The 26030-nt window shown below is 38.3% G+C and overlaps 1 protein-coding gene across 7 annotated transcripts in view; it reads right to left on the bottom strand.

Annotated features, from left to right (window-relative positions):
• Nucleotides 1–26030, bottom strand: part of MKLN1 (muskelin 1) — a 417262-nt gene that overhangs the window by 65933 nt on the left and 325299 nt on the right. For all 7 annotated transcript variants that reach the window (XM_032761758.2, XM_032761762.2, XM_032761757.2 and 4 more), the window contains one exon: nt 7527–7639. In XM_032761758.2, the coding sequence (XP_032617649.1) occupies nt 7527–7639 (113 nt within the window). The remainder of the gene's footprint in view (nt 1–7526; nt 7640–26030) is intronic.

The raw sequence follows: 26030 nt of genomic DNA, 5'->3' as shown, positions 1-26030 counted from the left end.
TGTTTGTTAAACAACTCCCAAGTTCTGTTTACACTATTACTGTGTATGTGGGTGTTCCATTTAATCCTTATAAAAACCCCGTATGGAAATATTATCACCATTTCACAGAGTCCACTGTCACAAAACTAGGAAGTAAGATAGCAAATCTACGCCCTTGTGTACCAGAGCCAAAAACTGGGCTCTTTCACAATTTCAGATTATTTTTTTCTAGAAGAAAAACAAAGGCAAAAATACACTTGTTAATATGGTCTATGCAGTATAACTGAGATGAAGAGTTCTTGCTGCAGAAATAACAGAATTGATGTATGAAGTGGACATAGGAAGCCTGATGAATGACTGACAGAGGAGACAATTTATGATCTTGTAGGCAATAAAGAACTATTGGTGGTTTCTAAAGCAAGATATAACATAAAAAGGCAGTATTCTAAGAAGAGTAATCTAGCGGTATTAATTAAGTGACATGAAGGAATATTAGGCAGGAAGAACAGTATTTTGACAATGAAGTTGATGTGAATGTACACTTTAATATTCATACTAATTATTATTTTTAAACTTACTTTAAAATATTTTTGTCAAAGAATATCTTCAGCAAATAAGGTGAAAATTTTATTTAAGAAAGGATTGCCTCCACAAATAATCTCAAAAACAAAGACGGAGTAACATATAATAAATCTATGCCATAATGCATAGTGTAAAACTTGAAATTTTAATAAGAGAATAGAACTTCTTGCGTCAACTAAATTAGCACGAATAATATTAAAACGATGACCAAATTATATACCAAGAAAAAAGAAATAAAGATAGATCAATAGACTAGAAAACATGGAAAAAAATAGAGAAAATTAACAAAGTTGGTTCTTTGAAAGACTGATAGAATTATAAACCACTGGCAGACTAATTTTTTACAAAGGAAGGGAAAATACAAATTGCCAGTACCAGAAATGAAAGCAAGATTAACACTACAAACTTCCTAGAAATGAAAAAAGAGAGAGAGAATACTATCAAAAACATAGGTAAAATCTGACAATGTAGATAAAAGATATAATTCCTTAAAAAAACCTAACTTACCAAGATGACATGAGATGAAAGAGGAAAATCTGAAGTAATTACACATACTGAAAAACTGAATTCATAATTGCCCACATATCTATGCTGGTAAATTATATCAAGCACTTAAGGAAAAAATGGTATCAGTTTTAGACAAAATTTTTCAGAAAATCGAGGAAAAAAGAAAAACTCTACTGTTTATCCACATTCTCTTCCATTCCTAGCTTATTTTATGAGGCCAACATAACACTGAAACCAAATAACAATATTACAAAGGAGAAGGAAGAGAAGGGGAAGAAGGAGGAAGAAATGGGGAAGAGGTGGAGAAATCATTTACAGGTGGCTAGGACCCCTTACGAATATAGACAAAACCAATCTTTAGCAAAATATTACCAAACAGCAGTAGGAATATATGAAAAGAATATTTTACAACAAAAAGGTATTTATCTCAGGAATGTAAAGTTGATTTTACATCTGAAAATCAATCAGGATAATCTGCCATATTAACAGAATAAAGAAGAAAAAACACAATTATATCAATACATATGTAAAAAGAGCATTTGGTAAAATTCATCACCTATTCATGAACAAAGCTCATAGCAAAATAGGAATAGAAAGACTTTCAATCTGATAACATGTAAGAAAATGTAAAATTTAGTTTTTCTTAATGATGACATACTGAACACTCTCCTGCTTAGATATGAAACAAGACAGGGATGTCTTTTCTCACCACTTATATTTAACATTGCTCTGGAAGTTCAAGTCAGTGCAATAAAAAAATAAAATAAAGGCTGGGCCTGGTGGCTCATGCCTGTAACCCCATCACTTTGGGAGGCCAAGGCGGGAGGATTCGTTGAGTTAACAAGTTCAAGACTCCTCTGTATGTTCAACATACAGAGACCCTATCTCTACACATAATTTAAAAATTAGCTGGGCATGGAGGCACACACCTGTGGTCCCAGCTACTGGGGAAACTGAGGTAGAAGGATTGCTTGAGCCCAGAAGGTCGAGGCTGCAGCAAGCCATGATCATGTCACTGCACTACTCCAGCATGGGCAACAGAGCGAGACTCTGTCTCAAACAAACAAAAAATGAAATAAAATAAAATAAAATTAAAATAAAATAATGATGGAAAAGAGAACAGAAAGAAGAAAAATGACTGCTTCTTTAAAATACTCTAAGAAATAAAAAAGAAGCTATTAGAAATAAGTAAACTTAAAGTGACACGATATGAAGGCAATATTAGCAAACCAATTGTATTCCTCTATATTACCAGCCAACAAATGGAAAATAAAAAATTTTTAAATTCCATTATAATAGCACAAAAAGCAAAACCCACTGATATCAAGTTAACTAAAATATCATAGACCTCTTAAACTGAAAACTCTTAAGAGTGCTGAGAGATAATGAAAACTAAAATAAACGGAGACTAAACCATGTTCGTGGTGTAGAAAGATTCAACATCATTAAAACACCAATTTGCAGCCAGGCGCAGCGGCTCATGACTGTAATCCCAGCACTTTAAGAAGCTGAGGTGGGTGGATCACCTGAGGTCAGGATTTCGAGACCAGCCTGGCCAACATGGTGAAACCTCATCTCTACTAAAAATACAAAAATTAGCCAGGCGGGTGCCTGTAATCCCAGCTACTCGGGAGGCTGAGGTAGGAGAATCACTTGAACCTGGGAGAAGGGGGTTGCAGTGAGCCGAGATCGCATCATTTGCACTCAAGAGCAAAACTCTGTCTCAAAAAAAAAAAAAATTCAAGCAACAAAATAAAACCCACCAATTTGCTCCAAATTAATATATAGATTTATCACATTCCCATCATAATCCCAACAGTTCTAGAAATTGATGACTCTAAAATTTATATATTACCCGACTTCATGAATTACTATAAAGCTACAGTAATTGAGGGAGTATCATATTGGTTAAGAAGAGACCAAAATATAATAGAACAGAATAGAGTCCACAAAGAGATATATACTTACATGATCAATTGATTTTTGGCCAAGGTGCCAAAGCAAATCAATGGGTCAAGAAGATAGGGAGTAACCAGAAGTCTCATACATTGTAGGCAAAGTATAAAATGGTATAACCATTTTGGGGAAAGCTTTAAGTTTCATTAATGGATGATAAGAGGGTGAGAGTTTGACGAGTAATGGCATATTTTCATAACCTTGAAATGTCTCCATATAAATTACTTATTAATTATATATTAGACAAATCTGGTGGGCATCTCCTTAACCAAGTGATTGAAGCTAATATGAGACAAACTGACATAATGTGTCTCCTGATATGATATACTGAGGAGATGCTAATGTGATTTATGGGTTATTCTTGCTAAAAATGTATCATCTAAATCCAATCCTAAGAAAACACACAAACCCAGTTGAAGGATATTCTAAAAAATAGCTGCCCTGTACTCTTTAAAAATCATCAAAGTCAAGAAAGACAAAGAAAGTTTAGGGAACTATTCTAGACTAAAGATGACTAAAGAAGCACGACACCAAAAAGCAATACATGATCATGGTCTAAATTCTGGGCTGGGATTGCAGAGTGACAAGGGATGCCTATAAAGAACATTACTGGGGCATTATTGGGATAATTGTCTATATCTGAATAGGAACTGTGGATTAGATTAAAGCAGTAGTTCTCTGTGGTCTGGGGTCTCCATGGTACTTCAAGGGAGTCTATAAAGTCAAAGTTATTTTTACAATACTAACAAAAAAATTTGTCTTTTCACTCTTATTCTCTTATGAGTGTATGTGAACATTTCCAGAGACTACATGACTTTCTGATACAGCAACTGAATAAAGAAGCATATGAATCCAGATGTCTTTTATTGAACCAAACATTAAAGAGATTTAGAAAACTATATAAAAATGCCACTTGAGGGCCAGGCGTGGTGGCTCACGCCTGTAATCCCAGCACTTTCGGAGGCCGAGGCAGGTGGATCACAAGGTCAAGAGATCGAGACCATCCTGGCCAACATGATGAAACCCTGTCTCTACTAAAAATACAAAAATTAGCCGGGTGTGGTGGCAGGCGCCTGTAATCCCAGCTACTCAGGAGGCTGAGGCAGGAGAATCGCTTGAACTCGGGAGGCGGAGGTTTTTCTGAGTCTATTAATTAACTATAATAAATCTCAGCTCCAGTACTGAATCACCACTTTACTCATCTCTACTGACTTTGAACAGAAAGTGTTCTCATCAAAATAATCTCTATATTTTTTCCAGCATGAGTTTTAAAATAATTACTTATTGCATTGTAAGTATTACTTACAACATATGTATATGGTATAAAAAAATAACGGAATGAAGTTATCTACCCATACCCAGCTTTAGAAGAATAACATTTAATATTACCTTTGAACTCCCTACCCTCTCTGGATTTTGTATTTATCATTCCCTTTTCTCTAGTATTAATTTCTCATTTAACTTACCTAACCTACTTACTAAAGAGTAAGAATGTGCACATCCTTAAAATACAGACATTTTAAAGAATATGATTCATGCCTTTAAGGAATTCAGATAGGGAAACATGAATATAAATCAATCATTGTAGTAAGCCATTCGAGTATTAGAAGGGGTTAAGTGAGCACATCAAAGGAAGCTTTTAATTCTGCTTGGCGAGGTGAAGAAAGTCTTTACAGAGAAAGTGAAGTCTGAACTGAGTTTTAAAGAATAAGTGGGTATTTATTAGGTAAAGTTAGGGGGAAATCCTCCCTCTGTTATTCCAAACAAGGAAAACAACATTGCCAAAGGACACAGGTGAGAAAGTTGAATAATTCCAGCTACTGTAACTGGCACATGGGAGATGAGGCTGGCAAAGTAATTGAGTAGCAAATCTTGACGAGAAATTTGGAGTTTCTACTCTAAGCAAAAGGAAGTGAGATAAATTGTTTTATTATTGTTGTTGTTATTTACAATTTCCTGTATCTATGCCCTTTAATAGTATCCTGCACTAATTGACTCTGGACTTGGTTACATGATTGCTTTTTGCTATCACGGCAAGAAAAAAATTGATGGATTGCTCATGTCTACTTCATCCCCTTTGCAGCCCAGCACCTGCCATGAGAACAAGCTCCGGCTAGCCAGTATAAAACAGAGCCAGGCAGTCCCAGCTGAAACCACGCTAGACCAGCTGACAGATAGCTGACTCCTAGACAAATGAATGAGCCCGGCCAAAACCAAAAGAATGACCGAGCCAACCTGTAGACTCATGAGCAAATAAATGCTTATTACTATATGCCACTGAAGTGAGTGCTTGTAATGTAATAAACAGTGTAAACGATAACTGAAACAAAGCCTGAAGCTAACCACAGGGTTTAAGCAGAGTTGTCATAGGATCAAATACGGTATTTGGGGGACTTGTTTTTGGCTTTTTTTTTTTTTTTTTTTTTTGAGACAGAGTCTCATTCTGTCGACCAGGCTAGAGTGCAGTGGCGCCATCTCGGCTCAGTGCAATCTCCACCTCCTGGGTTCAAGGGATTCTCCTGCCTCAGCCTCCCAGGTAGCTGGGATTACAGGCACCTGCTACCATGCCCAGCTAGTTTCTATTGTTAGTACAGATGGGGTTCCACCATGTTGGTCAGGCTGGTCTCGAACTACTGAGCTCAGGTGATCTGCTGGGCTCGGTCTCCCAAAGTCCTGGGATTACAGGCGTGAGCCACTGTGCCTGGCCTTGTTTTTGCTTTGAGACAGGGTCTTGCTCTGTCACCCAGGCTGGAGGCAATGACACAGTAATGGTTCACTGCAGTCTCCACCTCCAGTCCTCAAGCAATCCTCCTGCCTTGGCCTCCCAAAGTACTGTGATTATAGGTGTGAGCCACCACACCGAGCCCAAATATGCTTTTTAAAGACTGTGTTGGTGAACACAGAATAGGTCAACAATGGAGACATAAATAGCATAAGAAACCATAAAGTTGAAAAAACTGCTAAAAGGAATGGAGAGGAAAAGACATTTGAAATGTGGTATTGGATGACCTGTTGGATCACGCCAGGCACTTGGAGAACTGTTGGATCTTAGGCACTAATTAGACACATTCACTGAAGAAGAGGGAGGATTTTAGGATGAAACCTAGGCTTAACACAAGAATAATTACAGATGTTATCACCTTAGATTTACAATACTTTAGTAGAAAAAAGTTAGTTGTTTTTTTTTTTTTAAGATTTGTCTTTTGTTGTTGAAGACAAATAATCATTTCAGAAAACGGTACTTCAATACTGAAAAAGGAAGGCCACTTACACATACTTTCCCGGAGTAAGAAAAGTAAATCAGAATTTCAACATCTATTTGAAAAAATAAAAACTGTCCAGTGATTAATCCCTGGACAGTTTTTATTAACATAGTTTCAGAGTAAGCAAGAGCCTAGTTCCCCAGGATTAAAGACACAGCACTAGACCTTTGGAAATGGCCTTCCTAAATCCAAATCAGTGGGATGAATTAGGTCTTTTTATCTCCTTTTCATTTGAGGCTCCTACTGTTTTGTTATAATTCATTTTTCACTTTATAACCTGAAACAGTTTAAATGGAGAGTACAATTAAAATGTTCTATAAAGATTTGAAAAAAATAATAAATGAATTAATATTTGCTTTATTCCAGGATATAATCATGCACTTAATTCAAAGCCATAAACCTAAGCCATCTTATTTACTGTGGAAATGCTTTATGTATATGTGCATACACAGACATGCACATGCATACCTATATACAATTTTAATTAAAGATAATACGTATCAGCCAGGCGCAGTGGCTCACGCCTATAATCCCAGTACTTTGGGAGGCCGAGGCAGGTAGATCACGCGGTCAGGAGATCGAGACCATCCTGGATAACATGGTGAAACCCCGTCTCTACTAAAATACAAAAAAAATTAGCTGGGTGTGATGGCGGACGCCTGTAGTCCCAGCTACTCGGGAGGCTGAGGCAGGAGAATGGCGTGAACCCAGGAGGCAGAGCTTGCAGTGAGTCGAGATCGTGCCACTGCACTCCAGGCTCCGTCTCAAAAAAAAAGAAAAAAAAAAAAGATAATATATATCATTTATGAAAACTGACATATAGTAAAATAACAGAAGCCAAAATAGTGAGATAGTGAGTGTCAAAAACACAATCTTCCAGAAGAAATAAAAACAAGATGAACGTTAAAAATAAGAATAGAGGTAGTGGAGACATAAGCAAAAAAGACAGTTACACAGTTACATTTCTAGGCTAAAGCAGTTTAAAAACAAAATGATATAAAAATCCCCATTTCTCTCTCTCTCTGTCTCTCTCTATAAAACAAATTTGGTTGTGTATCAGTAGCTGAAGAGCCAGTTACAGAAGCTGAAATTCAAGAGTACTTAAAAAAACTTGTTTACCACAAATTCTATTGCTACTACTGCTGATAGACATTAGTGAAGAATATAATCATGCCGAAAAACAAGTGCACATCTATGCCCCTTCTGTAATATAGATGTATGAAAAGCCTGAGAACTTGCCTCTTTTTCAGTGTCTCTAGAGATACAAGTCCACTGGTTCTCCTTCACACTGTACGCCCAGAAGTCAGCAAGATCTTGTGTTCCATCCCAGCCACCAAACAAATAAACGGTCTCTATGAAAATCAGAAAAATATGTGTAAAAAAATAAAGGACAAAATAAGCATAAGCACCCAAACCTAGCCAGCTGCTTCTAAGGCCACTTAAGAAGGTACATCTAAATAAATTTTAAAATAAAAATTTTAACCTGGTAACTTTCCCAAATATATACTAGACTAGTATTTCCTAGGCATGAATATATGAAAAGGATGCTGCAGAACCACTATTTTGAGAGATTTATAAAAATACAGATAACTAGGAGGCAAGTCCCAAGATTCTGATTCCACAGGTTTTCAATGGGTAAAAATGGGTCTGTGTTTGTAAAGTATCCCAGAAAAATCTAACGTGCAGCTGGTCTGGAGTTTCCGTGTTTGGCCTTGAAAACTTTACATTTACCAGCTTCTTAATAATGCAGCCACTTTTTATCCACTACGGGATTTTAAAATTCAGATTCTAAAAAATAAAAACCCCAGAGGAATATATAGTGTAAAAGTACAGCATAAGAACATTTAGCTGTTTTTGAAAAAAGTCATATTAAAGGCAATTTCTGTCTATTGCTATATCAAAAACAATGGTTAAAACTAGCTTTAAGTTAAAATTAGATATCCTAAGAAAAAGTGATCCATAGCTTTGATATTCCTATAAAAACTGGGGGAAATTTTTCCAGATACATTGTGGTACGTTTAACTCATCAGAAATTATCCTTTAAGTCATTCTAAGTACCTTGAGAATTTGGTTTCTTCTGACTCTGAAATGTCTATTATATTCACGGACTTTATCACTGACAAAACTGATTTTCTTGTTCAGTGAATAATGAATCTTTACACGTAACATTGTGCATCATAGATCCTTCTTTATTTTTATTATTTATTTATTTATTTTGAGACAAGGTCTCTCTCTGTTGCCCATGCTGGAGTGCAGTGGTGCAATCATGGCTCACTGCAGCCTCCTGGGTTCAAGCAATCCCCCCACCCCAGCCTCTCGAGTAGCTAGGACTACAAGAATGTGCCACCATGCCCAGCTAACTTTTTTTTTGGGGGGTGGGGAGGTACAGACAGGGACTCACTATGTTGTCCAGGATGGTATTGAACTCCTGGCCTCAAGCAATCCTCCCGCCTCAGCCTCCCAAAGTACTGGGATTATAGGCATGAGCCACCCCATTCAGCCCCTTCTTCATGCAATAATAGTGTGTTTCCAACTGGGCACAGTGGCTCACGCCTGTAATCCCAGCACTTTGACGGGCTGAGGCGGGTGGATCACGAGGTCAGGTGTTTGAGACCAGCCTGGCCAACATAGTGAAACCCCGTCTCTACTAAAAATACAAAAAATTAGCCAGGTGTGGTGACAGGCGCCTGTAATCCCAGCTATTCGGGAGGCTGAGGCAGGAGAATCACTTGAAGGTGGGAGGCGGAGGTTTCAGGAAGCTGAGATCACACCACTACACTCCAGCCTGGGGTGACAGTGTGAGAGTCTTTCAAAAAATAAAAAATAAAAAAAATAGTTGTTTCCTTTCTTCAAATATTTCCCCCTTTGTAACCGTTTTAAGTCTACCAGTTGTATAAGCCAATCAATTATTATCTTTTAATGTTAAATAAAACACTACATGAAAACTGTAAAGTCATGCACTCTCTAACACGCTTTAGGCCTGTACATATGGAAGCTGTCATCTAAGTTACATCCCACCATGCAGGGTTACAATTCAAAGTGTACTTGGAAATACTAGAAGATTATTTAAGAAAACCTTTTGCCATTCACAGAGTTAGGCTATCTTCTAGAAGATTTCTGTCATATTTGCATATAAATTCAAACTCTAAGTAAATTTTTCAAGTGATTTGTCTCTTCTATCCCCCAAATAACATGGGAAATAAAAAAAATAAATGCTTCACTGCTTTCTGGATAAGAACAGGCCACTGGAGCAGGACTGAGTTCTAGTACTAACTGGGTGATCAGTACAGGTCATTTAAACCCCCTAGGTTTTAGTTTTTTCATCTGCAAAACTCTCAGTGTTGTGAAGTCCCTCAGATATAACTTATATGAGGCCAGGCATGGTGGCTCATCTGAGGTCAGGAGTTTGAGACCAGCCTGGTCAACATGGTGAAATCCCGTCTCTACCAAAAATACAAAAATTAGCCTGGCATGGTGGCACACGTCTGTAATCCCAGCTACTCAAGAGGCTGAGGCAGGAGAATCGCTTGAACCCAGGAGGTGGAGGGTGCAATGAGATGAGATCACACCACTGCACTCCAGCCTGGGCAACACAGCGAGACTCCATCTAAAAAAAAAAAAAGTTACATGAAAACATTCTGAAGGCTGTCAAGTATGAACATCATTTCTACCTTTAAAATATACATAAAAATGAAAAATATTCTGTAGTTACTAAGTACAACAAAAATGATATTATAACTGACTACATGTCTAATTCAGTATATAAAACACTTTTGGCACTGTGTAAGTGTGAAATAATGCCAATTATTTTAAACTACAAAAAAAACTGTCCTGTCTTGGAACTATAAAACAATCCATTATCATCAGTTAAGTAACATTCTGTTCCCAAAATGGCACACGGTAATACTCAGACACATAATTTTACAGAAAAAAAAAAAGAATTTTCATCTGGCTTAAAAATTATTTGCCAAGTCCTCACTATAAAGGAAATTAACCCTGTTAAATTCTGAAGCCTGGAGAGGGGGTATATAACTAAAATAGCAATAGCAATTGACCTTTTGTTTTATAGTGTTTCTGGGCACCCTCTGGATACGGTTACCCTGGTTCATTAACTTTAATAACCCTTCCTCTTGGGCTCTGGGTTCTCAATGTTCTTTCTGAAAAGCAGGTCTCTTTGTACGCATAAATTCTCACAGCAAAGAAAACCCACATTTCCACAACAGCCTCATTGATAGCTGAGCAAAATAAAATCTGGCACGCAGTAAGCATCCTAATGGAATTAAGCCAAGATGTCATTCCTATCCATGAAAGCTTTGTGGTCCCGGCTGAAGTTTAATAGTAAAATTAAATGAATCGGATGGAAACTGAGCCTTCTGACATACCTGAATGAAAATGCGTAAAAAAATTTTAATTAATTCATCTAATTATTTAAGTCATGCAAAGAAGAACTATTATCCGGAAACAGACACCAGAAAAGGTATTATTTAATGCACAAAGAATATCAAAGACCTTTAAAAATTATGGATATAATTGGAGAGAACTGTAGAGAGAAGGAAGTAGAAAAGAGAAAAAAGAAAGCATTAATATTTGCAGTAGGGTAATAGATTGGTTTATGGAAGCCCATTCTCGTGCTTATAGGTTCTATAATAATTCATGTACATCTGGGGTAGTACGATCCTCTTCAAGAAGCAACCCCTTCACCCCTTCTCTACATTTTTTCTGAATGGGGTATAGGCTATAGTGTCTATCCATTTCTCCCAGCACTTTGAGGAATGTTTATTCAACACTTTTTGAGTACTGAGAATTCACAAAGCACTTTAGAGAATTAAAGAGAAAGAAGACATAGTCCCCAGTCTCTATCCTCAAGGAACTTACAATCTAGTCAAGAATATCAAAAGGCAAATAGATCAACATAATGCAGGGCAGACTAAATGTCATAAGAAAGGTAAACAAGGTAAAAAGCACCATGAGGGTCCAAAAGAGGGAAGAGAGTATATCTGGCTGAGGTGACTCAGAAGAGATTTCATGGTGACAGTGGTATTTGACCCATGCACCAGCAGGAAGGCAGGATACAGAACAACAAAAAAGAGGGCTTTTCGAGCAGAGTAAAAAGAATAACAAAAGCACAGAGACAGAAAAACACATCCAAAGTGTTTTAACGAACATGTACTCTAGTCAGGCAGATCTTGGCTACAATCCTGGCTCTGTCACCACAGCTATGTGACCACCACACAGTTCCTTAACTATTGGTTTCTTAGTCTTTAAGATGTGATACAGTATCTATCCCATAAAGCTGCTGTGAGAATTAAATTAAATTAAATAATGCATGTTAAATGGTTAAACTGTGTGATGAATAAATACACTGTTTGATTTAAAAGAACACATAGGTAGGAGGTGGAGAGGAGGTTAAAAGGCAGGTAGTGTCCAGATCATGGAAGGGATTAAATAACAGGATAAAGACTTTGAACTTGACTCCACTCAGACAGTGGAGAAGCCACAGATCTTAGGCAGAGGGGTAGCAAGGTAACATCTGAACTTGCAGCATACAGGACCGACTGAAGGAGTTGAGAATGACAGGGATTAGAGGTAAAGTGGCCAGTAATAGCCTATGTTCAAAATGGCAAACAAATTTCATTCTAAAACACTGAGTCAATCAATCACCAATAAATCTATTTTTCATTACTTAGGCCACAAAAACTAAAATTCAACCATATTCTTTGGTATAGTACATGCACCAATTTGGTACCAGTATAAAACAAACCCTGGAGCTACCTATTACCAGTAGTACCAATCTACACATCTTATATGCACTAAAAATAATGTAGAAATGTAAGGTATACAAAGACATCTCAGTGTCTTTTTGCACAATGCAACAGGCTTTTTTTTTAGTGCCCAAGTGCAATATCTGTCTTCTACTTTGATTTTTAGGATAAATCAGACTGTGCTGATTGCATAATCCTCCACAAGATGGCACACTACTTTTGTAATTAAATCAGTTTTTCCACTCTGACACTATGTAGGATGTGTATACTAAGCATTGACCTAGCCTAGTCCCAAAACTTAGACAAATCTCATGTATCAAAAAGAAGAGGTAGGGGAAGGGTTAACAGGCTGGTGAAAGAAGTTACCTTAATTGTTAGTTTAGACACTGAGAGAAAAAATTTTTTTAAAAAAAGGTTTTAAGAAACACAAATTTATCTTTAAGATAGAAATAAAACTCTGTAATATTTAGATGAAGAGTTTGAATCCTCCTAAAAGTGAAGTTTAGTAAGACTTAAATTAACATGACAATTTTTGAAGACAGAAATATTTTTGAATTTTTTGAAGAGGGGGAAAATATTTTATATGCTCTTTACCCTTCCCTTCTTAAGCCATCCCCTTGAAGTATCATGACCCAGCAGATTATCAACCGGATTCACTGCCTCCCTTTTAAAATAGAACTGTATTCTTACGTAAAGCTATGATTACAACACTATCACTATCTACATCTTTTGGGTGAATTCAACATACAGTTACTTTCCTTACTAAAAGGCTGAATGTTATGCCTATGACAATATACTTTGTATTCTTAATTAAGTCTGCGTTTCAGAATTCCTTTCTGTTAACAGTGTAAAAGAAAGATGCACATTACTTTCAGAAGTATAGCCATATGAATAAATTTGTATTAGCAACCAAAACCCATGTTCAGGCACTCCCTTCAAAAGTTTCTTTAAGGAACATCAAGAAAAGCTGTACGTGGTACCACATGTAAAAAAATAAAAGCACTTTCAGGCCGGACGTGGTGGCTCACTCCAGTAATCTCAGCACTTTGGGAGGCCGAGGCAGTCAGATCACCTGATGTCGGGAGTTCGAGACCAGCATGACTAACATGGAGAAACCCTGGCTCTACTAAAAATACAAAATTAGCCGGGCGTGGTGGCACATGCCTGTAATCCCAGCTACTCGGGAGGCTGAGGCAGGAGAATCGCGTGAACCCAGGACGTGGAGGTTGCGGTGAGCTGAGATGGTGCCATTGCACTCCAGCCTGGACAACAAGAGCGAAACTCCGTCTCAAAAAATAAATACATAAATAAAAATAATAATAAATAAAACCACTTTCATATAATAGCTACAGAACAGTTAAAGGTTCAAATTTCTACAGAAGGGCTCTTCCAAGTGACAAGCAACTCTCCATCAACTTCTTTTGTAGATACCAAATATTAGAGCTTTGCCTAAGTCTTCGTACCCATTCTGATTGAGAAAGAAGAAAAAGGCTTAAACTGTAGGTTCTCACAATGTAATGAGAGTTACACAACAAGGAACAGCCTAACACAATGGAAATTTATTAAGATATTTCTAACTCAGCAGACTTCTACAATGAAACAAAATAGACATGGCTTTTCTCTTTCTATTCACTGTTCTTTTCCCAGTTGAAACCCAAGTCACAGTTGAAGAATCTTAAGTGGAGAGGTGCCAGGTATAGGGATTACAATTAACAAAACTGATCCAGTAGGACAAATCCAGTAGGACAAAATACAACATTCCTTCTCTACCATGGCATGAATGATAGGATTCCCTTAGGAGGGAAGAAAGCTTTGAAAATTAAATAATAAAATTTGTGCCATCAAACACCTTTTAAAATGGTCACTGTATCCTTAGAGAAGACAGCAATATGGGGAAACAAAAACCGTATAGACTAAAAAAATAAAATCTAGGTACTATTAAGTTTCTAATATCTAAGAAAACAAGGTATATGAAACATCGGGAAGCAACAATTGCTTTAAAATATAAGCCATGTTAAATAAGCTGAAATTAACTTTATGAAATTTTACTCTAGTGAAGGTGTTCTTTTTTAAAAAAAATTTCTAGAGACAGAATCATGCTCTGTCGCCTGGACTGGAGTGCAGTGGCACAATCATAGCTCACTGCAGCCTGCAACTTCTGGGCTCAAGCCATCCTCCTCAAGCCTCAGCCTCCCACATAGCTGGGACTACAGGCACGTGTCACCATGCTTGGCTAACTAAAAAAAATATTTTGTAGAGACAGAGGTCTTGCTGCTATCTTGCCCAGGCTGATCTCGACTCCCAGCCTCAAGTAATCCTTCCACCTCAGCATCCCAAAACTCTGGGATTATAGGTATGAGCTACCATGTCTGGCCAGTGTTCTTAATTTTGTGAGTTAATAAGAGTCTCTCTGACTATCTGAAGCCACGGAATCTCTTCCTAGAAAAAATTTGCAAATAGACAACATATTGCACCTAACTTCAACAGATAAAGAATCCTTGTGCTAGAAAACTTCAAAATGCATACTTAAAGTAATAACTGGGCTTCTTTAAACTATATTTTACTACTTATGCACCAATTTTGTTAACGTGGAATTTCCTGGTTGTTCAAACTCTACTTACAGAAAGTTATTCTTTACTACTAAACCTACCTGATCTTCATCAACAAAATTCTTATATGCACTTTAGTATTTTGTCTCAAAAATATTATAAATATATTTATGGTGTCCCTTCGTAAGGTACTAATTATATAAAAGATTAAACAAATATACCAAAATAACATTGGTTTTTTAGAATGTAGAATTATGAGTGAGTTACTTTTTCCCCTCAACACTGCTTTTCAAATTTCAAACTTTTTCACAAACTTTTTAATTACTTTAAAACATTTCCATAGTGAAATTTTGTCAAATTATGCAAAAAAAAACCAAAAGAAAATTCCTTTGAGTTATATAAAATTCTCTCAGCATAATTAATCACTGCTGCATATTAACACGACATATCAAATGCATGTTATATAAATAATATATGCACATATAAAATATATTATTTCATTTAACTCTCACAATTAGTTTATTATCACCATTTTAATCAATACAATTCGGCCGGGCACGGTGGCTCACGCTTGTAATCCCAGCACTTTGGGAGGCCGAGGCGGGTGGATGACGAGGTCAGGAGATCGAGACCACGGTGAAACCCCGTCTCTACTAAAAATACAAAAAATTAGCCAGGCGTGGTGGCGGGCGCCTGTAGTCCCAGCTACTCGGAGAGGCTGAGGCAGGAGAATGGCGTGAACCTGGGAGGCGGAGCTTGCAGTGAGCCGAGATTAGGCCACTGCACTCCAGCCTGGGTGCCAGAGCGAGACTCTGCCTCAAAAAAAAAAAAAAAAAATCAATACAATTCATTGAAGATCGAATAAGAAGCCAGGATTCAATCTCAGGGATGTCAGACACCCATCTCTCCTTCCCACAAACTTAACACCTACTTATTGTATTTGGCTGCCATATCATTAAGATCTGACTAGAAAGGTTCTTTCAAAGATTGATGATAAATACAATCTCTTTGAAAGTGATTAAGATCAACTTGATAATTAAGATAACTGCTGATCAATAACAGGGCTATGGTACCTAAATGATTAAATAAATACTTAGAGTATATGAAAGCCCTTAGTAAATTATGCTACTAATAGTCATAATAGAAACACAGAAGAAATTTTGGGGAGAAAAACCCAAGGATATACCAGATTCTGCACTTGAGCCCAAACCAAGTTCGGAAAGCAACAAATTTTACTTTAACAAATGCAAAGCTCTATATTTAGTTTTTCTTTTTTGTTGTTGTTGCTGGAAGTTTCTTTCTTTTTTTTTTTTATTATACTTTAAGTTTTAGGGTACATGTGCACAATGTGCAGGTTTGTTACATATGTATCCATGTGCCATGTTGTTTTGCTGCACCCATTAACTCGTCATTTAGCATTAGGTATATCTCCTAATGCTGTCCCCGCCCCCCCCCCCCCCCCCCCACCCCACAACAGTACCCAGAATGTGATGTTCCCCTTCCTGTGTCCATGAGTTCTCATTGTTCAATTCCCACCTATGAGTGAGAACATGCGGTGTTTGGTTTTTTGTCCTTGCGATAGTTTACTGAGAATGATGTTTTCCAGTTTCATCCATGTCCCTACAAAGGACATGAACTCATCATTTTTTATGGCTGCATAGTATTCCATGGTGTATATGTGCCACATTTTCTTAATCCAGTCTATCGTTGTTGGACATTTGGGTTGGTTCCAACTCTTTGCTATTGTGAATAGTGCCGCAATAAACATACGTGTGCATGTGTCTTTATAGCAGCATGATTTATAGTCCTTTGGGTATATACCCAGTAATGGGATGGCTGGGTCAAATGGTATTTCTAGTTCGAGATCCCTGAGGAATCGCCACACTGACTTCCACAATGGTTGAACTAGTTTACAGTCCCACCAACAGTGTAAAAGTGTTCCTATTTCTCCACATCCTCTCCAGCACCTGTTGTTTCCTGATTTTTTAATGATGGCCATTCTAACTGGTGTGAGATGGTATCTCACTGTGGTTTTGATTTGCATTTCTCTGATGGCCAGTGATGATGAGCATTTCTTCATGTGTTTTTTGGCTGCATAAATGTCTTCTTTTGAGAAGTGTCTGTTCATGTCCTCTGCCCACTTTTTGATGGGGTTGTTTGTTTTTTTCTTGTAAATTTGTTTGAGTTCATTGTAGATTCTGGATATTAGCCCTTTGTCAGATGAGTAGGTTGCAAAAATTTTGTCCCATTCTGTAGGTTGCCTGTTCACTCTGATGGTAGTTTCTTTTGCTGTGCAGAAGCTCTTTAGTTTAATTAGATCCCATTTGTCAATTTTGGCTTTTGTTGCCATTGCTTTTGGTGTTTTAGACATGAAGTCCTTGCCCACGCCTATGTCCTGAATGGTATTGCCTAGGTTTTCTTGTAGGATTTTAATGGTTTTAGGTCTAACATTTAAGTCTTTAATCCATCTTGAATTAGTTTTTGTATAAGGTGTAAGGAAGGGATCCAGTTGCAGCTTTCTACATATGGCTAGCCAGTTTTCCCAGCACCATTTATTAAATAGGGAATCCTTTCCCCATTTCTTGTTTTTGTCAGGTTTGTCAAAGATCAGATAGTTGTAGATATGTGGCATCATTTCTGAGGACTCTGTTCTGTTCCATTGATCTATGTCTCTGTTGTGGTACCAGTACCATGCTGTTTTGGTTACTGTAGCCTTGTAGTATAGTTTAAAGTCAGGTAGCGTGATGCCTCCAGCTTTGTTCTTTTGGCTTAGGATTGACTTGGCGATGCGGGCTCTTTTTTGGTTCCATATGAACTTTAAAGTAGTTTTTTCCAATTCTGTGAAGAAAGTCATTGGTAGCTTGATGGGGATGGCATTGAATCTATAAATTACCTTGGGCAGTATGGCCATTTTCACGATATTGATTCTTCCAACCCATGAGCATGGAATGTTCTTCCATTTGTTTGTATCCTCTTTTATTTCATTGAGCAGTGGTTTGTAGTTCTCCTTGAAGAGGTCCTTCACATCCCTTGTAAGTTGGATTCCTAGGTATTTTATTCTCTTTGAAGCAATTGTGAATGGGAGTTCACTCATGATTTGGCTCTCTGTTTGTCTGTGATTTGTGTACAAGAATGCTTGTGATTTTTGCACATTGATTTTGTATCCTGAGACTTTGCTGAAGTTGCTAATCAGCTTAAGGAGATTTTGGGCTGAGACAATGGGGTTTTCTAGATATACAATCATGTCATCTGCAAACAGGGACAATTTGACTTCCTCTTTTCCTAGTTGAATACCCTTTATTTCCTTCTCCTGCCTGATTGCTCTGGCCAGAACTTCCAGCACTATGTTGAATAGGAGCGGTGAGAGAGGGCATCCCTGTCTTGTGCCAGTTTTCAGAGGGAATGCTTCCAGTTTTTGCCCATTCAGTATGATATTGGCTGTGGGTTTGTCATAGATAGCTCTTATTATTTTGAGATACGTCCCATCAATACCTAATTTATTGAGAGTTTTTAGCATGAAGGGTTGTTGAATTTTGTCAAAGGCCTTTTCTGCATCTATTGAGATAATCATGTGGTTTTTGTCTTTGGTTCTGTTTATATGCTGGATTACATTTATTGATTTGCGTATGTTGAACCAGCCTTGCATCCCAGGGAGGAAGCCCACTTGATTATGGTGGATAAGCTTTTTGATGTGCTGCTGGATTCGGTTTGCCAGTATTTTATTGAGGATTTTTGCATCAATGTTCATCAAGGATATTGGTCTGAAATTCTCTTTTTTGGTTATGTCTCTGCCAGGCTTTGGTATCAGGATGATGCTGGCTTCATAAAATGTGTTAGGGAGGATTCCCTCTTTTTCTATCGATTGGAATAGTTTCAGAAGGAATGGTACCAGTTCCTCCTTGTACCTCTGGTAGAATTCGGCTGTGAATCCATCAGGTCCTGGACTCTTTTTGGTTGGTAAGCTATTGATTATTGCCACAATTTCAGAACCTGTTATTGGTCTATTCAGAGATTCAACTTCTTCCTGGTTTAGTCTTGGGAGGGTGTATTTGTCGAGGAATTTATCCATTTCTTCTAGATTTTCTAGTTTATTTGCATAGAGGTGTTTGTAGTATTCTCTGTTGGTAGATTGTATTTCTGTGGGATCGGTGGTGATATCCCCTTTTTCATTTTTTATTGCATCTATTTGATTCTTCTCTCTTTTCTTCTTTATTAGTCTTGCTAGCGGTCTATCAATTTTGTTGATCTTTTCAAAAAACCAGCTCCTGGATTCATTAATTTTTTGAAGGGTTTTTTGTGTCTCTATGTCCTTCAGTTCTGCTCTGATTTTAGTTATTTCTAGCCTTCTGCTAGCTTTTGAATGTGTTTGCTCTTGCTTTTCTAGTTCTTTTAATTGTGATGTTAGGGTGTCAATTTTGGATCTTTCCTGCTTTCTCTTGTGGGCATTTAGTGCTATAAATTTCCCTCTACAAACTGCTTTGAACGTGTCCCAGAGATTCTGGTATGTTGTGTCTTTGTTCTCGTTGGTTTCAAAGAACATCTTTATTTCTGCCTTCATTTCATTATGTACCCAATAGTCATTCAGGAGCAGGTTGTTCAGTTTCCATGTAGTTGAGCGGTTTTGAGTGAGTTTCTTAATCCTGAGTTCTAGTTTGATTGCACTGTGGTCTGAGAGACAATTTGTTATAATTTCTGTTCTTTTACATTTGCTGAGGAGAGCTTTACTTCCAACTATGTGGTCAATTTTGGAATGGGTGTGGTGTGGTGCTGAAAAAAATGTATATTCTGTTGATTTGGGGTGGAGAGTTCTGTAGATGTCTATTAGGTCCACTTTATGTAGAGCTGAGTTCAATTCCTGGATATCCTTGTTAACTTTCTGTCTCGTTGATCTGTCTAATGCTGACAGTGGGGTGTTAAAATCTCCCATTATTATTGTGTGGGAGTTTAAGTCCCTTTGTAGGTCACTGAGGACTTGCTTTATGAATCTGGGTGCTCCTGTGTTGGGTGCATATATATTTAGGATAGTTAGCTCTTCTTGTTGAATTGATCCCTTTACCATTATGTAATGGCCTTCTTTGTCTCTTTTGATCTTTGTTGGTTTAAAGTCTATTTTATCAGAGACTAGGATTGCAACCCCTGCCTTTTTTTGTTTTCCAGTTGCTTGATAGATCTTCCTCCATCCCTTTATTTTGAGTCTATGTGTGTCTCTGCATGTGAGATGGGTTTCCTGAATACAGCACACTGATGGGTCCTGACTCCTTATCCAGTTTGCCAGTCTGTGTCTTTTGATTGGAGCATTTAGCCCATTTACATTTAACGTTAATATTGTTATGTGTGAATCTGATCCTGTCATTATGATGTTAGTTGGTTATTTTGCTCGTTAGTTGCTATAGTTTCTTCCTAGCCTCGATGGTCTTTACAATTTGGCATGTTTTTGCAGTGGCTGGTACCGGTTGTTCCTTTCCATGTTTAGTGCTTCCTTCAGGAGCTCTTTTAGGGCAGGCCTGGTGGTGACAAAATCACTCAGCGTTTGCTTGTCTGTAAAGTATTTTATTTCTCCTTCACTTATGAAGCTTAGTTTGGCGGGATAGCAAATTCTGGGTTGAAAATTCTTTTCTTTAAGAATGTTGAATATTGGCCCCCACTCTCTTCTGGCTTGTATAGTTTCTGCCGAGAGATCCGCTGTTAGTCTGATGGGCTTCCCTTTGTGGGTAACCCGACCTTTCTCTCTGGCTGCCCTTAACATTTTTTCCTTCATTTCAACGTTGGTGAATCTGACAATTATGTGTCTTGGGGTTGCTCTTCTCGAGGAGTATCTTTGTGGCGTTCTCTGTATTTCCTGAATCTGAATGTTGGCCTGCCTTGCTAGATTGGGGAAGTTCTCCTGGATAATATCTTGCAGAGTGTTTTCCAACTTGGTTCCATTCTCCCCGTCATTTTCAGGTACACCAATCAGACGTAGGTTTGGTCTTTTCACATAGTCCCAAATTTCTTGGAGGCTTTGTTCATTTCTTTTTATTCTTTTTTCTCTCAACTTCCCTTCTCTCTTCATTTCATTCATTTCATCTTCCATCAGCGATACCCTTTCTTCCAGTTGATCCCATCTGCTACTGAGGCTTCTGCAATCTTCGCGTAGTTCTCGAAACTTGGCTTTCAGCTCCATCAGCTCCTTTAAGCCCTTCTCTCCATTGGTTATTCTAGTTATCCAGTCTTCTAATTTTTTTTCAAAGTTTTTAACTTCTTTGCTATTGTTTTGAATTTCCTCCCGTAGCTCAGAGTAGTTTGATCGTCTGAAGCCTTCTTCTCTCAACTCGTCAAAGTCATCCTCCATCCAGCTTTGTTCCATTGCTGGTGAGGAACTGCGTTCCTTTGGAGGAGGAGAGGTGCTCTGCTTTTTAGAGTTTCCAGTTTTTCTGCTCTGTTTTTTCCCCATCTTTGTGGTTTTATCTACTTTTTGTCTTTGATGATGGTGATGCACAGATGGGTTTTTGGTGTGGATATCCTTTCTGTTTGTTAGTTTTCCTTCTATCAGACAGGACCCTCAACTGCAGGTCTGTTGGAGTTTACTAGAGGTCCACTCTAGACCCTGTTTGGCTGGGTGTCAGCAGCGGTGGCTGCAGAACAGTGGATTTTCGTGAGACCACAAATTCAGCTGTCTGATAGTTCCTCTGAAAGTTTTGTCTCAGAGGAGTACCCGGTTGAATGAGGTGTCAGTCTGTCCTTACTGGGGGGGTGCCTCCCAGTTAGGCTGCTCAGGGGTGAGGGACCCACTTTAGGAGGCAGTCTGTGGGTTCTCAGATCTCCAGCTGCGTGCTGGGAGAACCACTACTCTCTTCAAAGCTGTCAGTCAGACAGGGACATTTAAGTCTGTGGAGGTTCCTGCTGAGTTTTTGTTTGTCTGTACCCTGCCCCCAGAGGTGGAGCCTACAGAGGCAGGCAGGCCTCCTTGAGCTGTGGTGGGCTCCACCCAGTTCGAGCTTCCTGGCTGCTTTGTTTACCTAAGCAAGCCTGGGCAATGGCGTGCGCCCCTCCCCCAGCCTCACTGCCGCCTTGCAGCTTGATCTCCGACTGCTGTGCTGGCAATCAGCGAGACTCCATGGGCATAGGACCCTCCGAGCCAGGTGCGGGACACAATCTCCTAGTGTGCCGTTTTCCAGGCCCGTTGGAAAAGCGCAGTATTAGGATGGGACTGACCCGATATTCCAGGTGCCGTCTGTTACTCCTTTCTTTGACTAGGAAAGGGAACTCCCTGACCCCTTGCGCTTCCCGAGTGAGGCAATGCCTCCCCCTGCTTCGGCTCGCGCACAGTGCGCTTCACCGACTGTCCTGCACCCACTGTTTGGCACTCCCTAGTGAGATGAAACCGGTACCTCAAGCAGAAATGCAGAAATCACCCATCTTCTGTGTCGCTCGGGCTGGGAGCTGGAGACCGGAGCTGTTCCTATTCGGCCATCTTGGCTCCACCCCCTATATTTAGTTTTTCTACCTAGATCCTGAAGTAATGATAATGACAGCTTTGGGAAGCATAGTCTAAATGGTGTAACAAGAAGAATCCGAAAATTTAAATATGTGCGAATATAACCAATAAAATAGATCCACCACAGAAAATATTAGTATAATAAATGACATAATAATCTGATCTACTTATCAAGGTTTACAGCAGTATCTGAATAGTTTCCAGGTAAATATTTTTCTTTCTACTCGAAGGAAAAGGAATTTTAAAACTTTGATCCAATCCAACAAATATTTAGTGCACGTCTACTCCATTCTAGGCTCTATAGTCAAAAAAATAAATAAGGCAAGATCCTTGTCCTTCCCCCCTTGTCCGTGGGGGCTGGGAAGCTGGAGAGACAGCAACGGTATATACAATACCTATGTGAACAACTCTAAAACAATGTGGAAATTATTGTAGTAATAATGGTTTGAATAGTGTTACGTAAATGTAGAGGGAATTATTACTTTGGTTAGATCTATCTCCTGAACCTCAAACTAATATATCCAACTGCTTACTTGACATACCTATGTAGATGTCTAATTGGCATCTCAGACTTAACTTGTCTAAAATCAAGTTGCCGAACAACTCACCATATTGGATCCTCTTGTTGTACCCATCTTAGAGAATGGTTACACCATTTTTCTAATTGCTCACGTCAAAACTTTAAGTCATCCTTAGCTTCTTTTTCTCACACTCCTCATCCAGTTCATCAAAAAATCCTGTCAGCTCTATATGATACCTTTTAAAATACATCCAAAATGTGACCAATTTTCAACATTACTACTACCATTCTAGTATAAGCCAGTGCTATAATCACTTCTCAGGTGAGCAACAGGCTCCTTAAAGGACTCGCTGCCCTTCACTCAATTTGTTTTGTTAAAATGCAAGGTCAGTTCATGGCATTTCTTAAACCCAACAATGGCTTCCCACTTCACTCTGCATATAGGTTAAAGTCCTAAACAAAGCCCTAAAAATCTCAACACAGTTTGTCCCCCAAGCTATTTCTCTGATTTCACCTCTTCCCACTCTCTTTCTCTGACTTCACCTCTTCCCACTCTCTTTCTCACATACCTCTGATCTAGCAACAAAAATTCTGGAAAAAAACCAAGAGTAGTAGAAAGGTAGCAACATTTTACTTTGTAATAATATCAGTTCAATAATGAATATCATCTGCACGAAGACACTTTATTTGAATACCTGGTTCAGCAGTACTTACCATAAAATGTCAAAAATTAAGATAGGGATTAAGTCCTTTAAGAATATCTGTAATGAGGCCAGGCACGATGGCTCATGTATGTAATCCCAGCACTTTGGGAGGCCAAGGCAGGATGATCACCTGAGGTCAGAAGTTCAAGACCAGCCTGGCCAACATGGCACAACAGTGTCCTACTAAAAATACAAAAATTAGCTGGGCGGGCGCCTGTAATCCCAGCTACTTGGGAGGCTGAGGCAGGAGAATCACTTGAACCCCGGAGGCAGAGGTTGCAGTGAGGTGAGATCATGCCACTGCACTCCAGCCTGGGCAACAGAGTGAGACTCTGTCTCAAAAAAAAAAAATACATCTAAAAAAAAAAAAAAAAAAAAAAAAAAAAAAAAAAATATATATATATATATATGTAATGAATCTTCCCAGAAAACTACACAAAGACAAAAATTTTGCACACCATTTAAAGACTATCATGGGCCCCCTTAAAATATATTCATGAAGCTTCATGTAAACAAACATGAAATGGCCAAAGGATAGAGAACAGAACAAAAAATTGACAGCAATGGCTAGCTGAAATAAAAGATTGGGAATGCCAAGGCGTGAAACTTGTTAGACTTCTGAATAGTGTTTTCTGATTTCTTTTGTTTTCTCTTGATCAGATTCCTGGATTACCCACACTCACAACCAGAGACCTGTTTAATTTAACCTGAACCGTAATTTCAGTCTTGTGAAAGTTCAGAGCTTTTCCTATTGAGTTCCAGGGCATCTTTCCTCATATTTCTCTCTGCTTCCAGACACTGGAATCCACAGAAGTTGCCTCACTACTGCCCTTCCTCAGTTTGAATCCCAAACCTAATTGTCTCACCAGTATCTACCAAAAAATAAATAAATAAAAATCAACTCCCAAATCAATTTTACTAGAGAAAACTTCTAAGAATTTGGTGAGTAAAGAGAGTCATGTCATGAAATGTGGCATTCTGTCATCCTGCTGGCTCTACTACCACTTATTTCAAGCTTGTCCAACCTGCGGCCCATGGGCTGCATGAGGCCCAGAATGGCTTTCAATGTGGCCCAACACAAATTTGTAAACTTTCTTAAAACATTATGAGACTTTTGTGATTTTTTTTAAGCTCATAAGCTATTGTTAGTGTATTTTATGTGTGGTCCAAGACAATTCTTCCAATGTGGCCCAGGGAAGCCAAAAGATTGAACACCCCTGATTTATCTCTTTTTTTTTTTTTTTTTTTTTTTTTTTTTTGAGACGAAGTCTTGCTCTTGTCCCCCAGGCTGGAGTGCGATGGCGCGATCTCGGCTCACTGCAACCTCCGCCTCCCGGGTTCAAGCGATTCTCCTGCCTCGGCTCCCCGAGTAGCTGGGATTACAGGCTCCTGCCACCATGCCCGGCTAATTTTTGTATTTTTAGTAGAGACGCAGTTTTACCATGTTGGCCAGGCTGGTCTAGAACTCCTGACCTCAGGTGATCCACCCGCCTTGGTCTCCCAAAATGCTGGGATTACAGGCGTGAGCCACCATGCCCGGCCATCTCTTTCTATTTCTTGTTCCCTTTCTCTGGTCCTAACGAGACAATTTCTCTTAGTGTTACAAAAATAGTTCCTTCTACAATCAGGTCTCCGTATTTTACTTTGTACTCCAAAGCATCTTCGCAAATAAATACAGTTCTCTTCCTAAAAAGAATGCTATTGAGTAAAATTTTCTCCAACTTATAATTAAGTAGAAATTTTAAAAATAGATTTTAAATAAAAAAATTTTAAATCACTGGTAATTGTACCACCAGACGTAACTAAGGTCAATATTTTGGTATGTGTCCTTCTAGTCTTCCCCTCTATAGTGAATGATAAATTTAAAACGAATCATCACTTCTATCCCTATTTCTATATCAAGATATCAAAATGTCGACAAAAGGTTTCAGATAGCTCTTCTTGGAAACATATTTTTTAAACGTAAAAAACAAAAACAAAAAAATAGAAGAGGAATTCCACCTCCAAATGTTTTATACGCCATCTCTATTACTGATAACAAGGATCACCTGAATCTGATGAAATCCTTTTGACCTCAATGTCCACGTATAGTTAGTACTGTTTCCACACTATATGTGGCGATGGTAACATACTGAAAGCATGAGAACTTGAGCAACAGACAACTGTATATTAAACGACCACCCATGATTTCTTTTAAAGGCTGAAAAATCTAGTTTTGTCATCAACCATGAGCCTAAATAAAGTTTGACCCAGAATTCATAACGATTAGAAGAAAAAAAGAAAGCACTCCAAATGGGTGCAAAACGGCTCTAACTAAAAAATCTACTAACAGGATAATTCCCTAGATTTTCTTTGGTAGAAATATTTGCTTAAAAGTGTATTTCCAAAGTACTTCTGTAGCTTTCTATAAACTGGTGTCAATATTGAAGTGTGGATATAGGCTGCTTTTTCTTTGTACACCTTCGCTAACCTATAATAAATCCTTAGAAGCTATCAAAGAGATTACTCTTTTAAAGGTCCCATCTGGAGTAAAATTCCATGACTACAATAGTCATTCTTGCTATGCTTTCTTATAATTTCTAAAGTAAATCTAGTAGTTACTCAAATAACATTTTTCCTCTTTGAGTTTTTTTTTTTTTTTGACAGGGTCTCGCTTTGTTGCCCAGGCAGGTGTGCAGTGGTGTGACGATGGCTCACTGTAGCCTCCAATCCTGGGCTCAAGCAATCCTGC

The sequence above is a fragment of the Hylobates moloch genome, unplaced genomic scaffold (assembly GCF_009828535.3).
Source record: "Hylobates moloch isolate HMO894 unplaced genomic scaffold, HMol_V3 SCAFFOLD_1, whole genome shotgun sequence".
Lineage (NCBI taxonomy): Eukaryota > Metazoa > Chordata > Mammalia > Primates > Hylobatidae > Hylobates > Hylobates moloch.
This window is presented reverse-complemented; position numbering and strand designations above follow the sequence as displayed.